This window comes from Pollachius pollachius (assembly GCF_949987615.1).
Source record: "Pollachius pollachius genome assembly, chromosome: 1".
NCBI lineage: Eukaryota > Metazoa > Chordata > Actinopteri > Gadiformes > Gadidae > Pollachius > Pollachius pollachius.
Genome location: NC_136934.1, coordinates 34648135 through 34665148, shown reverse-complemented (window position 1 = coordinate 34665148; position 17014 = coordinate 34648135). Strand labels below are relative to the sequence as shown.

Sequence of the window (17014 nt, the reverse complement as noted above, 5' to 3'; positions counted from 1 at the left end):
GTGGATCCCCTTCTTCATAGTGTCAGTGCTGGTTCCACTGTCTGCCTCGTCTGGAACCTGCTGTGTCAACGGGTGACTGAGAAGTTTCCCCTCCACTAGTAATAGTAAGATGCAGTCGTAAACAGGAAAGAGAAACAAGATGTGCAAGAGCGAAACACGCTGAGTGAAAGAGCGATGGTTTGGTTTATTTTGGGGTCGGAGTAAAAATTTCTGCTCATGTCAGCTCAGGGGGGGAATGTCCAACCTGGTGATGAAGAAGCAGAACCACTGCGGAGGTGGATATGTTTACCGTGACATGGTCAGATATCTAGCCGGCTGATTGTGTCTGTCCATGAATCTCTCTATCATAGCCTATATAACTACTTTTACTTCTACAGAATTGTACAGTTCAGAGTGACTCTTTCCTCACTATAGCTCAACCTCATCGGCAACACTTAAAACACCAATATGTACTTTCCCCGTTGATATTGAGCTACAATTCATATCCTTTACTTTACTACTTTTCTGGGGGCTTGGGGGGATGTAGAGAGGGACAGAAAAGTGCAGGATATAAGACAGACCATATTAAGTCCAGCCCACAGGGCACAGAGAAATGTGTTCCTACTTCCTGAACCTGTGTTAAAGGTCGGCGTGGCACAGAGATGGACATAAAGATTCATGAGCCCACGTCCCAGGGCATGTGTCCCGGGTCCAGTGGCGGGTGTTTGAACTCTGCATGGAGCAGGATCTGCTCCGCTGTCCAGGGTGGGGCTGAAGGCTGGCTGACCAGACTGGCTCTGAGTGCAGAGAACTGGTTTGGGTTCTAACATGTTTGCACTGTTTTAGAACCAGGAATCAGTTGGTTGAGGACAGACGTTAAGAGATAATGATTCACGAGACGAGCAGGGAGTGGTGGAGTTGCTGGGTGGTTTTGGTTGGTGGTTGGTTGGCTCTTTGGTTGACACTGCTGAGCCATTTTACTCTTGCTATAGCTGCAGGTGTTCTGACTAGCTTCTCTTATGATGCTTATAGCTAAACCTAGTCCAAAACCTTACTGATCTCAACTATTGAATACATAGCAGGACAGTGAATGACACACCACAAAATGAGAGTGTATATCCTATTGATTTATACATGATTATATGTGATTTATACGTGGTGGTGTGTTTTTAAAGGTATAGAAATAGAAAAACTTTACTGAACAAATCACACAAAGCCAGAGGGTTCAGATTAGTGAACAGTGAACATTTATATCATAATTTACAATTTGACAATTTTGCACATAAATAACTATGTAAACCAGAATGTAAACAGAGAAGATTCCCATCTGGAAATATAAAGCTCTGATCAAAAGACTTTGGTCAAAACATCAGGCCAGGACACAGAGAGAGAGAGAGAGCAACCGAATGTGAGGGGGGTACATTAGAGAGGCAAAAGGAAGATGAGGTTTTGATGAACAGCTTCTGGCCTGGTGGTTTTCGCCATGGGAACCGAGAGTTCTAGAATGATCTCAATGCTACAGTTCCAACCCATGTCAGTTTAATTGTACACAGTGTAAGTGGTATGAGTGTTAGCGGGGCACTAGGGGTCTGGACAGAATGGAAGAGGGGGTGGGGGGGCAGTGCATTGGAGGGCCGTAGTGCCCTTGTGCATGTGTGCGCCAGTTTAGAATACTAGATTGAACATCAACGGGGGCTGGTACATTATTTTCTCAATTTAAGAAGAGTTACAAAAAAAAAGACATATACAATATGAAACAAGACCACCGCCCGAGAGAGGAAGACCATGACAGACAGTAGAGCTCTTCTTCGGGCCGATCCGGACTCCTTTTCATTCGTTTTGATCGCTCCTTGTTTTTTTGGTGGTTGGTGGGGTTTGGTGTGAGAAGCTGAAAAGTGTGCTTTGGTTTGCTAGCCTCAAGGTTTTCAGTCCGAGTGGGTTCAGCCCCAGTTTGGTATTGACAGTGTTGTGAGGGTTTGGGAGGAGGAGGAGGAGGAGGAGGAGGAGGAGGAGGAGGAAGAGGAGTGGTAAGGGGTGGGGTTAGGGGTGACCTCCAGGGCCTCCTCTATGTGCTACATACGGAGCAGACGGGGGTCGTTCCCGCTGCGGGTCCATCGGAGCTCCGGACGCTCCAGTTCAGTTTTGGTTTTTCTCCTTCTTCTTCAAGTAGCAAAAGCAAATAAATAGAACACGCCCACCTTCAGCTGTTCCTTCGAACACGCACACATGCAGGCACGCACACACACACACACGCACGCACACTTCAGCCACGCCATATTCATACATGCATACACACATAATGAGGTAACCGTTGTCACAAATATACAAAAATGCCCCTTTTTGGTTAATTTAAATTAAGTATTTAGAATAAAAAGTTTTAGGAAAGCTGGCTGGTAAGGTGAGAGTTCAAATAGAGATTTCCATTTTGAATTTACAATGTATGTGCCCAACTTTGGCAGTAAAAAAAATAAACCAGACGAAACCTTTCAACCCGACTGGATCATTGAAAACAATTCATAAAGTTGAAACCCTGAAGATTGGAGACCTGTTGCTTAAGGGTCAGGCCAGGTCGATGACCAGCATAGTGATGGAGGACCATCTATACAGAGTTCAGAGACAGCTGCTGTTAAATGACAACAGACACCTATTCTTTCACTTATTGCTTTGGAAGAGGACAAAAAAAACATGTAATAAATTAAAGATATATGACAATTAAATCAATCGACAAAAAAATACATTTGAAATTAAAGACCAAATAATAATAACAATTATAACGACAACAATAATGATAGTAGCATTATATTAATTACATCAAAGATTCAGTCCATTGGAGGTGATTGTCTCTTAGTAGCGCAAAGCTGAAACCACGACTAGTAGTTTTGGGACAGTGCCTCTTGTAACCCTGAGAACGCAAGTCCCTGATAGGTAAAAAATAAACAACAAAAACAACAACCCGTCTGTGCCAACAACATCGTTGCCGTTGACGACCGGGTCATACATTTATTTACAGGCGTTGCTCCTGGCAACCCAGTTGTCTTTCAGCCATTTAAGTCTCGAGTTCAATGAGACCCCTGGCTTGGCTGTTAGGAGAGGGGGTGGGGGGGGGTTCAAAGGTCACTCCATCTCCTGCTTGACGGTGACGCCGACCGTCAGCGAATGGGCGGGGCTACTGTGTCGCATCTTGATGACGGACGTCTCCGTCGCCGACGACGATGGGTACAGGCTGAAGCCCGCCCCGGGCAGCATGAGCTCGCCAACTCCCCCGGCGCCGCCCTTGTGGTGGTGCGAGCCGTAGGGCGAGGCGGCGGCCTTCAGCTCCATCTCCCGCCGCAGCATGCCCAGAACCTGGCTCTCCAGCATGGCCTCGGTCTCCACTCCGCCCTGCAGCTGCTCCAGCCGCTCGGCGTGCTCGCTCATATCAAAGCGTTCGATCTCCTCGTTGATGCGCTGCAGCTCGTCCAGGTGGGCTTGGGGGGGAGGGGCGACCGAAGGACTGGCGGCCGCCTGCATGGCCACGGCGCAGTAGCCCTTGAGGTGGAGCCGCAGGCTGCACACGTGGATGTAGTGGCGGTGGCAGTGCAGGCACTTGTGCGGGCGCTCGCGCGAGTGCAGCCGCTTGTGCAGCTTGAGGTGGACGAACTGGGTGAACTTGGCCGGGCACAGCTTGCACTGGTAGGGCTTCTCGCCCGAGTGCAGCCGCAGGTGGGTCTTCAGGTTGCTGGTGCTGCTGAAACGCTTGTGACACACCTGGGGAGGGAGGGAGGGAGTAAAACAGGGCATGGGGTTAGAACCTGGTCTATACGCACGATCCATGTATCGGTGAATGAATAGCAGTTCATCTCCGACAGCGGATTGAATCTACATTAGCGTTGAGAGGAGGGGTCCTTATTCTTACCTGGCATTCGTGGGGCTTCTCCCCGGTGTGGACCAGGAAGTGTTTCTGGAGGTGAGCGAGTTGGGTGAAGCCCTTGTTGCACGTCTGGCATTTGAAGGGTCTCTCCCCGCTGTGGACACGCAGGTGGACCTGAGGATGCGATGAGGAAAATAGATTAGGGGATGGACGAAGATACTACTGTGTGTTTCAGCGTTAGCACCACACCGAAGAACGCCAATGACAGAAACACAAGAAAGGCTCAAAACGACGTCATCATTCTACCACAGCACCGGCCACTCCCGGTAAGCAGCGGGCTGAAGGCGCCTAAGCTGCGAGGCTCACCTTGAGGTTGGACAGCTGTCCGAAGGTCTTGCTGCAGACGTTGCACTCGTACTTGATCTTGCCGTTCTGCTTCTTCAGCGGGTAGGGCAGCGTCTTGTAGCCCGCCGAGTTCCCCCCGCCTCCTCCGCGCTTCATCTTGCTCAGGTTCATGGCCTCGTCCTCCGAGCGGTGGCCGTCCCTGCTGCCGTTCCCCAGCAGGGCGGCGGTGGGCTTGGTGGGCAGCCTCTCGCTGGGGGGCGCCGTGCCCGCCGTGGGCGACCCGCTGGAGGCGGCGCGGTGGTTCCCGTGGGGCGGGGGTCCGTGCTGCGCGGGGTAGGCATGGTGGGGGGCGGACTTCTCCTTCAGGGAGGTGGCGTTGCAGAAGGCACTGGAGGGGGCGGGCAGCAGGAAGTCCCTGTGGGCGGAGGACAGCGACGACGGGTGGTGGGGGTGGTGGTGGTGGTGGTGGTGGTGGTGGGCGTGGTCAGGCATCAGGAAGCGCCGCCCGGCCGCATCGCCGGGCATCAGGGGCATGTGGGGGGGCAGCAGGCGGCTGTAGACGGGGTAGATCCTGGGGAAGATGCCCCCTACGGTGGGCACGCCGCCGCCAGGCAGCGGGTAGTGGTGGGGCAGCAGGTAGGGGGAGTAGGGCCCCACCGGGGGGTAGAAGGGGGCGGAGAGCGGGGCGGAGGGAGGGGAGTACCCCGGGTAGGGGGAGTAGAAGGACCCGGGGGACATGGCCGGCACAGAGGGGCTGCCGTGGGGCGTGGTCTCGGGGCTGCTCCTCGCCGACGGACTGGGCGTCGCCGACGACTGGTTGCCGGGGGAGTGGGTCGCCGAGTAACCGAACTGCGGGGGCGTGAGGCTGAGGTAGTCCTCGGGGCCGTGGGGGCGGGGCCGGTGGGCGGGGTACACGGCGCGGGGGTACAGGGGCCGCTCGGGGCTGTCGGGGCAGCGGGGGCGGGTGGGCATGGGCCGGCTGGGCTCCCTCCTGGGGGTGGAGGAGGAGGTGCAGTGTGTGCCCTGCAGGATGGAGAGGACGCTGTGCTCCTTCTTGGCCGGGGTGGGGGTGATGCAGGGTGGGCTGGAGGAGGTGTGCAGCCCGCGCTCCTCACTGTCGGCCTGCTGGTGCTTGGCCTCCAGGAGGGACTGCTCTGGAGGGGGGGGGGAGAGAGGGAGGGGGGAGGGTTAGCGCTGAGCCCCGCCATATATCAATAAAATAAACAGGGATAAAAGTGGAACATAATCTATTGCAGCGTCTGTCAGAGGAGAGCTTTACTCTGAGGGGAATGTGTGTGCGTGCATGCGTGCGTGCGTGCGTGCGTGCGTGTGTGCGTGTGCGTGAGTGTTCTTAGGACCACTGAAGGAACACTATCAGTAATCCAGCGGTCCAATTAAGGAGACAGTTGTGACGAACGACTTGTCAGAGTGGGAGGTAGGGGGGGCTAAAGACAGGAAGTGAGGCGTGACAGCTGGGGGCGTGTGTGTGTGTTGTGTGTGTGTGTGTGTGTGTGTGTGTGTGTGTGTGTGTGTGTGTGTGTGTGTGTGTGTGTGTGTGTGTGTGTATTAAAATCAAGATAAAAATCAAATGCAGCCTGACAAAGCTGATGGAAGGTTTCCTGCTGAATGATATCCCGCCCCCACCTGCTTTCCACACACACACACACACACACACACACACACACACACACACACACACACACACACACACACACACACACACACACACACACACACACACACACACAGGGGCCCCGGAGACAAAGGCCACTGTCTGATTTGTTTGTTCCTAATTTCATAAGGATCATTCTTTGTTACACAGACACACACACACACACACTCCACTTCAGGACATCTAATCACTTTTTTGGGGGGGGGGGGATACACAAAAAGCAGCCGTGTCAGAAATGTCTTTCATTATTGTTTCCACGTCAGACGTTAAATGGAAGAGCTTCCTGCTCCTTCATTCACACCTACTGTGTTCTGGGCACGATGAAAGACAGGATTAGGAAGAGAGCTCTGAATCTCTGAAAACACACTCCCCATGCACTTACGCACACACAGCCTGAGAGGCCCGGAGCGCCGGGAGTACAGCGTCTTGTCGGCTGGATCTGGCCAGTCTTTATAAAGTGGCTCCCTGTAATCCCAGCCATTTACTGTGCAGTCAACTTTTACTACAGGGTCGCCCACAGGGGAACTAGGTGTGTTTGTCTGTGTGTGTGTGTGTGTGTGTGTGTGTGTGTGTGTGTGTGTGTGTGTGTGTGTGTGTGTGTGTGTGTGTGTGTGTGTGTGTGTGTGTGTGTGTGTGTGTGTGTGTGTGTTGGCTCTTTTGTGGACTTGTGTTCAATACTGATATTCTGTGTCCCTCAAAAGTTATTCTGTGTCCCTAAAGCCTTCTGAAAGCCCCTTTGCACGGGTGTACGCACACGCACACACGCACACCCACACACAGGTCCTCTCCCGACCGGTCTACCGGTGGTGTGTAAACAGGGGTTATCAGTTTGTTTGGCTTCTCCTCTGCCATCTTCCTCCCCCCATGTCCTCCTCCCCCCTTGTCCTCCTCCCCCCTTTCCTCTTTCTTCCAGAAAACAAACAGGGCGGCCATTTTCGAGATATCAATCTGTCACCACAACCCTTCTGCCAGGAAGTTCAAGTAGTCAACAGCCCCCCCCCCCCTCGCCCCCCTCCTCCCCACCTCTCTCCACCCCCTCCCCCTCTCTCCCCCACACACACACACACACTCCACTCCCTCCCTCGCTCTGCTTTCTTTTCAAGTGACAAATAAATCGAGCGAAATAGCCCTCTGCCGTTCTCTCCTCTCCATCGCTCCAGCCCACACTCTCTTGCTCTTTCACCAGCACACACGCACATGCAAACGCACACACACGCACACACACACGGGCGGTCGTCTCGGAGATAAAAGGAAGTCAGCCTAAGCGAGTGTGGCAAAAAAATTAAAAAAGGGCACGCATGGTAGAGAGAGAAAGTTAGTAACTTTTAGCTGAACAGTCTTATGCTCACATGACAGACAGATGTGCCCCCTCCCCCCCCCCCCCCCCCCCCCCCCCCCCCCCCACACACACACACACACACACACACACACTCAATCCCCACCCAGTCATAGGCAGGTCGATAGAAGCCTGTGGGGTTAGATGACAGGGGGGTATGTAATTAAAGGCCACACACACACACACACACACACACACACACACACACACACACACACACACACACACACACACACACACACAGAGCCAGAGGGCTCCCAGCTCTGAAAGGGCCAGAGGGATCGTGCCCCCCACCGCCTCTCTCTCCCTTTGGACATGCGCATTTCCCCAGGTACTGGAGTCCCCCGGGCTGGCCTGTCTGGGGGGCTACCCACCCCTGACGCTACCATTACACTGAGGGTGCACCCGGAAGCCCTCTCCCAACCCCACCACACACACACACACACACAACATCCACACACACAACATCCACACACAAAAAACACTTGTGTGATGTTGTGAGCGGATCCATTTAACATAAGACTGCTTAAAGTGATACTTCTTTAAAACGAAAGGGCTGTGAAGCATTAGAAAGTACTGATTTCTCTGATGTTACATCTGGCACGGGGTGTTTCTAGCCGTCCCGTCTGCAAGGGACTGAGGGTGTCTTAACGCTGGTGTCTTAACCCTGTGTCCCTGACACAGCCACCATAGAGACAAACCCTTTCACAATTACAATCTCAGTCTCATCATCGTGGGCCATTACACGCTTCTCTCCAATCTTGTTGTAACTTCATGATACAAGCTCTCCCTCTGGCACGACACACACACACACACACACACACACACACACACACACACACACACTCACTGATCCTTTTATTGCGGTTGATGGCCATGTGTGCACATTTCGTTTGCTTTCATGTTGAAAGCGTCTCTTTAAGTATGTCAGACTGTGGCATTAGAGCCATATCCCCCCTCTTCACTGTGTAATTACACTGTCAGTAGTGACACACACACACACACACACACACACACACACACAAACACACACACACACGGGAGGCATGTGTACTCTATTTGTGAATACTGTCTGTGCATGTTGGTGTGTGTATTGTCTTCATGTTTGCCACTCGTACACTGTGTTTGTATATGCAAAGCGTGTGTGTGTGTTTGTAGATAATGAAAGGCTAGCTTTCGGAAGGCGTTAGACCAGGTTACATGCTGAAACATTATTAGGCTTTAGGAGCGGAGGCAGTACACCAGAACCCCCATTGTGAGCATTGATTCGAGGAGCTTCTCCTTACTTAGTTTCTGCATCATCAGCTCTCCGGAGGACGGGTAGTGCAGGCGGTGGGCAAAGTCGGGGCAGTACCACACCAGAAGCTCGGCCCCGGCCTGGACGGCCCGCACGGTGTAAAAATATATCTCCTTGCCGTTCTGGCACGCGGCCAGGTTCTGCTCGACCGCCGAGTGGGCGGGGTTGACGTAGCGCATCCAGTTGGACTGGCTCTCGTCCAGACCGTCCACGAAGTGCTGGAAGTCGCCTTCTGCGTAGATCTGGAGGGCGGGGAGGATATAGATCGGCACACGTTAGTAAGAAATGACATAAGCATAAGCGCCAGAGTTGTATGAAAAAAACTACAACATAAAGAGCATGGCTGTTCTGTTATATTCACATGAACCATACAAGTTAGAAAATGATGAACCTTGTGTATCAGTTCTTTGCTCTTTTTGAGGTTCCGGGTCGGTCCTTATTTTCCTACACTTGTTTCTTGTTCACTTCTACTTCCCCCTCATCCTCCTCTTTCATTCATCCCTCTCTTACCGTCTCCCTCTGTTCCTCTCCTCTGTGCATCTCAGAGAAATAGCGATAGAGGTATAAAGCAAAGGGGTAAGGAGACAGAGACAGACAGAGAGAGAGAGAAGGAGAGAGAGAGAGAGACGAAAGAGGAGATTCTCTTTGCGGCCGCATCTAAAGTGTTGAGTCACAGAATAAGTCTGCCGTGTCGCTCACACTCGACAACCACCAAAACCCAGCTCGCTGTCTTCCTTTCTTTTTCGCTCTGTCTTTAGTCAGAGTGCTGGTGTGTGCGTGGTCTACGTGCACGGCTCTTATGTGGCTTTGACTGCGATCTCACAGTCAGATAACCATATGGATGGAACAACGGTGTGTGTGTTTGTGTGTGCGTTCGTGTGTTTGGCAACTTACAGGAACTGTGATGTGTACTTTATAATTTTTTCCTGTGCTTGGTTTTAAGATGACATCACGTTCCGCCACTCCCCTATACTTAAGAAGGTATCTGCTACTGTGTGTGTGTGTGTGTGTGTGGGGGGGGGGGGTGTGTTTGGTTATATGTCTGTGGTTTGATGATAAATTTTTCTATAATTCACTAGAAAAAGGACACCAATTACCATAGAAGAGAGATAGAGAAAGGAACAACAAGAGAGATGGGTCTGTGTGTGTGTGTGTGTGTGTGTGTGTGTGTGTGTGTGTGTGTGTGTGTGTGTGTGTGTGTGTGTGTGTGTGTGTGTGTGTGTGTGTGTGTGTGTGTGTGTGTGTGTGTGTGTGTGTGTGTGGGTATGATTGCTCACCCTCCAGAAGTATTTGCGATTTGCGTCCTTGGGTACGCTGTCTGCAGTGTGGATCTCTCCCACCAGGGGGCCGAAGCGCGTGCCTTTAGGAATGTACTCTCTGCTGATTACGCCAATCACCTACACAAACACACATGCAGCAATAAGGGTTAGGGACATATTAGGTAGGTATTAGGTATTAGGTATTTGTGTTATTCATTCATCATTTGTGTTAATATTTATTCTCTCAAACACACACGGCATACATCGTCATATCACCTGCATAAAACAGGCGCTCGCACACACAAAGTCCCCCACCCCACCCCCGTCCCAATCCTCGTGCAACCACCAGGGTCTCTCTCTCTCAGGTCTAACCACATGGGACACACCCAACCACATCAAACTCTATTTGAAGGGGGGGGGGGTTCTTGAAAGGCATGACTCTTTTGTTTCCTCCCTCGCTGTCCCCATCACAGACAATGGAGATTAGAGATTAAAAACACAAACACACACTCTCACACACACACACACTCTCACACACACAACCAAACACACGCAGACACAGAGGACGGTGGAGGTAGAGAAAAGTGGAGTAGAAATGAAAGGAGGAAGGGAGCAAGGGATTATATAGATGAGACAGGAGCCAGGGGCTCACACACACACACACACACACACACACACACACACACACACACACACACACACACACACACACACACACACACACATCCTCACTTCCCTTTACGCATATCCCATTCAAACACCCCCCCCCCTTTCTTTCTGAAAAACTTGGGAAGTCCCCCCTTCCCCATTCTAATATAGGAAGGAACAGACCATGTCTCTTTAATTGGGGGGGGGGGGGGGGGTTCACTTATTAACAGCCTTTTAAAACGATCCCCAAAATAAACTCCCTCCCTGCTCTTTGATCAGTTTGGAGGAATAGGTCTCTCCTAAAACAACAACTCTAAACCTTTCTCCATATCTCTTCCTCTCTCTTTCCTCTCTATTTCCCTTTCTTCTCCACCTCTTTCTCTCTTTTTCTCATTCACTCCATCTCAGCTCTGTTCTCTACGCTCAGATGTAATTTTGCCTTGATTGCATATCAGCATGTAATACGCTCACACACACTCACACAAACATACACACGCACACACCATTTCCCAGTGATAACAACACACAAGCAGCTGCTGATGATAAAATCTATTATCGGCGGCTTTTGATCAGCTTACAAACAAACCCAAATCACGAGCGACCCACAAGCCCCCGACCCTTTACCTGAAATCACTAGGGACACTGACCTCCTAGCTGGAGTCATGCACCCTCAAGCACATTATGAAAACACACACACACACACACACACACACACACACACACACACGATCAATTCACTTCCCACTTCTTTGCATGCCGGTCCCATAGCTTATCTAAAGTTGACCCTCAGTTCACCATCGACACCTGGAAGGTTTCGTTTGTTTGCGTTTAGCAATTCCTACCAGTAACCTTATTCACCACATCCTGGTGCTCTATGTGTTTTTTTGCAGGTCAACGGGACACCAGCTATTTATGAAACACCCTCGTTTTGTGAGGGTAAAACCCCAAAGAGGAAAAAAAAAAAACGGTTCATCATGTGTTACAGGAGTGTTTTGGGCGCCCTCTAGCAGTGAGGAGGGTTACTGCAAGAGGTTTAGCAGATCCTCAGAGCAGGCAACTACAGCCCCCCCCCCCACCCCGCCCTGACACACACACAAACACAGATTAACCAGTTGTCAACTGTTAAGGTGATTAATGGGCATTCATCACCGTCTGATAATAGGAGGTGTAGGCTGTATCAACTTACAAAAAGACTATCTAGATGCATTTGTATTCCCTCATCAGACGGTGTCAAACTAACTATGTGGGACAGAGAGAGAGAGAGATTAAAGAAGGAGAGCGAGAAAGACCCTAGTGTGCATTTGGGATTCCTGAACAGATTCCCCACCACAGCCACCCCAGGCTATCTCCACACAGCATGAGCCATGCCTGACTCACTGGATGTGTGAGTGTGTGTGTGTGTATACATTTACAGGCGGCTTCCCTTCTTCTACATTGGTGTTTGTTGTGAGTAAGCGAGCCAGCGTGTGTGAGTGGGATTAATGTCTGATGTATGTGTATGTCTGCTGTGTGTGTGTAATGTCTGCTCAGCATGCCGCTTTCAAATCCACCGTCTGTGAGTGTGTCTGCCCGTGAGTGTGTGCGAGTGTCTCACCTCTTTGGATTCTGACGGGTGTTTGAAGGCCAGGTTGCGGGGCAGCGACGCTTCGGCCCGCGTCAGACCCTCGCTCTGCTGCCCCGGTTCCCGGGGCGTATCCTTGACGATGTACGTGCATTTCTCCTCAAACTCTGCCTCCGACCACCGCGTCATGTCTGCTTGCTCCACCTCCGAGCTACTGGAGACCATTTTGGCTCCGGCCTGGGCGCCGGCCTCCTCCGCGCAGGTGTCCGTGTCAGCCATTTTGGCGAGGTGATGGGAGTCAGTTTCCATCTTGTGATCGTCGTGCTCCATGGCGTGGGCCCCCTCACTGGTCAACATGGCGGAACTATGAGAGGTCGCCTGCGGAGAGGGAGAGGGGGACAGATAGAGCCATTAGATCTGGTGACTCAGGCCCATGGTCCGAGGTGACTAACGTCAGAGCTACAGCCACTGTGAGAACAAGAGGCTAATACTGTGGGAACCTCAGCCAATGTCTTTTTTTTTTTCTTTTCCTTTTTGCCGCTTGAGCAACGCGACCAAAACAAAGACGCATGCAGAACCATTGTGCATTGTCACGCAGTGGGATTGAACGCGGGCGCTTAAGTGAAGTGAGACAGAGTGTAAAAGAGTGGTGATCTCCAGTGTGTGTGTGTGTGTGTGTGTGTGTGTGTGTGTGTGTGTGTGTGTGTGGGTGCGTCTGAAAGGCGGTGCCGTCCAATCAACAAAAAAAGGGAAAACAACTAAAAGGGGGAAACAATTATATGGATGGGATGAAATGAGCATGGTTCAAATTATTATACCTTGCAAATTAAGTTATGTAGATGGGAGTAAACTGTTATGTAAATAGACGGAAACAGTTATGTAAATGGTTGTAAATTGGGGACAGCCAATGGACCTCAGGCAGCACTTTGGTAGCGTCTATCAGATGTTTATTTTTGGGAATATCTCTGAGCAGAAGACAGGGGAAGGAAGTGTTGTCTGTGTCTCAATGGATCTAAAATTGGAAGCAGAGCGCCACAACAGCGGAACCAGCAAATCATCACACACACACACACACACACACACACACACACACACACACACACACACACACAGATCTCATGTGGGTGTGTGTGTGTAGGATGGCGGGGAAGGGAGAGAAAACTTTTCCGTTTGGGGGGCCACAGCAGCACAAACAAAACTTCAAACATGAACCCACCCAAGATCATCCCAAGCACACAACATGCACAACACAAGTTGTAGCCGGCCACACACTTCTCTTAGGTGAATCTGTTCTAGTGAAAAAAGATCTTATAATTTCAGAGTCACATGGAAGGGAAAAAAGGAAAAATCACACAAAAATGTACCAATTAAAAATACATCTAGAAATCCAATCAGAACAAACTGAAAGAAAGACAAATCCTGCAGTGTTTTGCCGTTTCATATTCAGGCCTTTTTCACTAATAGAAAATCACTCAAAGAAGTTAATTGTTTTTAATCTCCAATCAAATAGAACCAAACCACTTCAAAGTCTTCTTTTAATTATATTCAAATCAACACTAATATAAATTTCCCTTCTCTAAAAAAAAAAGCAATTGAAATTGAAAAATTATATTTTTCAACTTTTTGTTCAGCTTACTCAGGGCAAGATAATTACAAAAAATATATATATTCAAATACAGCTATTCTGATACCATGAAAACATTTTCTCACTTTTGCAGCGGATGTATTTGCTGACAAAAAAACAAAAAGCTTTTTTACATAGCTCAAACACAACACGGCGCTTCAGAAAATATTACCAAATAATTTCACAAGACCTATGGCCTATGAGCACTGAAATCTTCTTTTGCATAACAGCTGCAAGTAAGTTTCAAACGAATAGTGAAACTGTTAAGGAGAAGACACTGAGTTTATCTATTCACTCCAAGCAGATCACAGATTAGGTCAACACTACACCGGGCTGACAGCTACAGAAAATACTACGTTATAAATATTTAAATAAAAAGATAAACTGGGAAACTGTGGTGTAGGTCCACATGTACTAACTTAGTTACTTAAACTCTCCATTATGAGCTCAAAGTAATACAAGTTAATTATGAATGCATTGTATTCCTTGAATTTAAATTGTAATACATTCACCAACCAAGCCATCAATTCGGACCTATTTTAACGAAAGAATAAAAACAACTTAATAAAATCACAAAGGCACCAAATTCAAACATCCCCAAAAGTGCTCAGATTAAAACGAAAACTTCAGAGAGAAGACCAGCCAATTCAACCAGTGATCCATCAAACGCAATATACAAAAACACAGCACACAAAACAAGACCAAGCCCCTTAATTTCTCACAGAATAGACCATTTCTCTGAAGCCTTTTTTTCGATTTATTGCACAAATTGAGAAAGATGTAACAAAGTGTGTTCTTACCGGGTGACTCACCAAGCCACACATAAGGACAACTAGTCCTCTGTCGTCCTCCGTGGCCGAGGGTGTAGAGGAGTTGCAGTAAGTGTGTGTGGGACAGGTGTAGTTGTTAGTCCTCTCCCTCTCCGCTCAGACCACTATTCCAAAGCGCGCTGTGGGTCCCTGGGTGTGTGTGTGTGTGTCCTGGTGTGAGTGTGTTTGCCGTCAGAGTCTGTGTGCCCTGCTTAATGCCTTGTGTATGAATGTATCTCTCTTAATTTGCTCTGGTGCTGGCTTTGCGACTCCGCCCCCTTTCCCTTATTCGTCCGTCTCTCTCTGTCACTCCCTGCCCATTCACTGCCTGAGGCTCGCTCTCTCTCACACACACACACACACAAACACACACACGCACACACACACACACACACACACACACACACACACACACACACATACACACATCTACAAACACACACACAAACACACACACACTCTAAAACAAACACAATCATACACACACAGACACACGCACACAACTTTGTTATGAATGACAACTCCTTTTTTCCTTGTTACGAAGAAAACATGATAGACTCTTTCCATGTGTCCCAATCTCCAGTTAGCAAACATATTGAGTGTGTATGCAAAGGAAATGTCTGTCAGACTGTAACATGGGGTAAACAACCGTGTGTGTTGGGGGTAGGGCGTTGAGTCACTGTCACAGGATGTCCCCTCTTCCCCAGGAAACCCTCTCTCTCTCTCTCTCTCTCTCTCTCTCTCTCTCTCTCTCTCTCTCTCTCTCTCTCTCTCTCTCTCTCTACTCTAGGGGGCAACACTGATCAACCCTTGAAGAAATCCATGCTTCCTCCAGTCTCTCAGTCCCTCTCGTCATAGTGTCTCAAGGTCTCTCTCTCTCTCTCTCTCTCTCTCTCTCTCTCTCTCTCTCATATTCTCTCTCTCCTTTATTCTCTTCGGATCCAAAGCCCCCCCAAATTGGAAATCCCCCCTAATTGTCTCAGATTCTTCCTTCATTTTTTTGGCTCTGTCCCTCCAACACTCTTCTGTTCTCTCTCTCACACACTCTATTTAAACTCCCACACAATTCCTATGTCTCTCTAATGCTTTAATTTTGTTTTTCCTGCATACATATTTTTATTAACTAAAGTCTGTAGTGTATCCCTCTACTCCTTGTCTCCCTCTCTTCGGTCCCTTTTCTCACTCTGTCTCCTGATTTCTGGATTAAAAAAAGGCACAACTTTCCATTCCTCATAAATCAGTGAATAAACCCCGATGCCTCCTCTCCCTTTTAACTCTCGCCTTTAATCTTTCCTTTTGTCCTCTTTTTCATCAACCACCTTTGTTCTTTTCCCTCCAGTGCGGCTCTCGCACCATCGCTGTTAAGTGACTTAAGTCCTGACTTACCCCACCTTCCCAAACATGTCTCCCTCTCTCTCTCTGGTGACAGACGGTCTGACCACATCACTCGCTGCCTACTCCTTCCTGCCAACGGACGATCCACACACACACGCACACGCTCACACACACACACACACACACACACACACACACACACACACATGCACACGCACACACACACGCACACACACACACACACACACACACACACACACACACACACACACACACACACACAACACACACTCGTACACACACACACACACACGATCTGTCCCACAGCTGTTTGACATGTTGAGGCTCTACATCTTGCCCCTGGAAAACAACCAGGGGGGGGAGAGAGAGAGAGAGAGAGAGAAAGAGAGAGAGAGAGAGAGAGTCATAGGGAGATGTTGAACCCCACAGGTTGGATAGGGGGATCAATAGACTTGTATTGCTTATATGAATTGATCTCTCTCTCTGCCTCCTCTCGTCTGAAGGTAAGGGTCTGGGTTGGCTGCAGAGGTGGTTGAGGGGTAGAGTGTTTGTGTATAGGGGGGCGTGCATTTAGATACTTCTTGTTTATGCGGTCTTAGCCCTCCGGGACTCAAGGTAAGTGGCTCCCATGCCTGCCGGAGCAGAGGAGAGGGGGACAGGGGGACTGAGGGGAGACAATGGAGGGCCCTCAGACCTCCCAGCGCTCTGTTAGTTTTACAGAGGGCCTCTATCAAGGGCCCAGTCCACGTGTACTCGCACGCACTTTCCTCCATCCAAACCTCTCTAAGGAGCTCTGACGACCCGGAGCTCCATGGAAATCAGATCAGGGTAGAGTGTAGAAGAAGGGGGGGGGGGGGGGGGAGAGAGAGAGAGTGAGCATAAGTGAGAGCGAGAGAAGATCATAGATGTCTCCTCCATGCTCATCTTAACTGCTGTCTCTAACGTATTTTCTGGGGGACATGATGTCACTTCCCTTTTTGAGAATGAATACAAAAATGAACTGAGCTTCTTCGTTAAACAAGAAGCTTAGAAAGTGATCTTCACCCTCGGAAGAGCTGACCTGTGCACTTAGAAGAAAACGGCTAATTTCCTAATAATAATTCAATAACTCACCAGCTATGTAATTGCACAACCTTTGTTCAGTTGTCACCATTTGTGTGTGTGTGCATGAGTGCACGCATGTGAGTGTGTATGCGTACGTGCACATGTGCCTATGCTTGCATGCTGTGCTTGTGTTGAATCTTCCCAAATGACGGTTAGTGCTTGTACTCTCTATAA

General features: G+C 49.5%; 1 protein-coding gene across 1 annotated transcript; it reads right to left on the bottom strand.

Annotated features, from left to right (window-relative positions):
• Nucleotides 1-1226: 1226 nt before the first annotated feature.
• Nucleotides 1227-14566, bottom strand: prdm1a (PR domain containing 1a, with ZNF domain). Its single transcript, XM_079754324.1, has 7 exons — nt 14372-14566; nt 11981-12325; nt 9757-9876; nt 8469-8721; nt 4196-5328; nt 3875-4003; nt 1227-3726 (listed from the first exon to the last, which is right to left on the bottom strand). The coding sequence occupies exons 1-7, from the start codon at nt 14393-14395 to the stop codon at nt 3094-3096; spliced, it is 2637 nt and encodes an 878-aa protein (XP_079610450.1). The 5' UTR covers nt 14396-14566; the 3' UTR covers nt 1227-3093.
• Between the last annotated feature and the right edge of the window lie 2448 nt (nt 14567-17014).

Excerpts from the sequence above, each read along its gene's own strand:
- prdm1a (XM_079754324.1), bottom strand. The coding sequence starts at position 14,395 with ATGTGTGGCTTGGTGAGTCACCCG. Across the intron at positions 8,722-9,756 it reads ATCGCAAATACTTCTGGAGG|ATCTACGCAGAAGGCGACTT; the intron begins GTGAGCAATCAT and ends CCCGCCCTCCAG. Across the intron at positions 5,329-8,468 it reads GCTGATGATGCAGAAACTAA|AGCAGTCCCTCCTGGAGGCC; the intron begins GTAAGGAGAAGC and ends CCCCCCCTCCAG.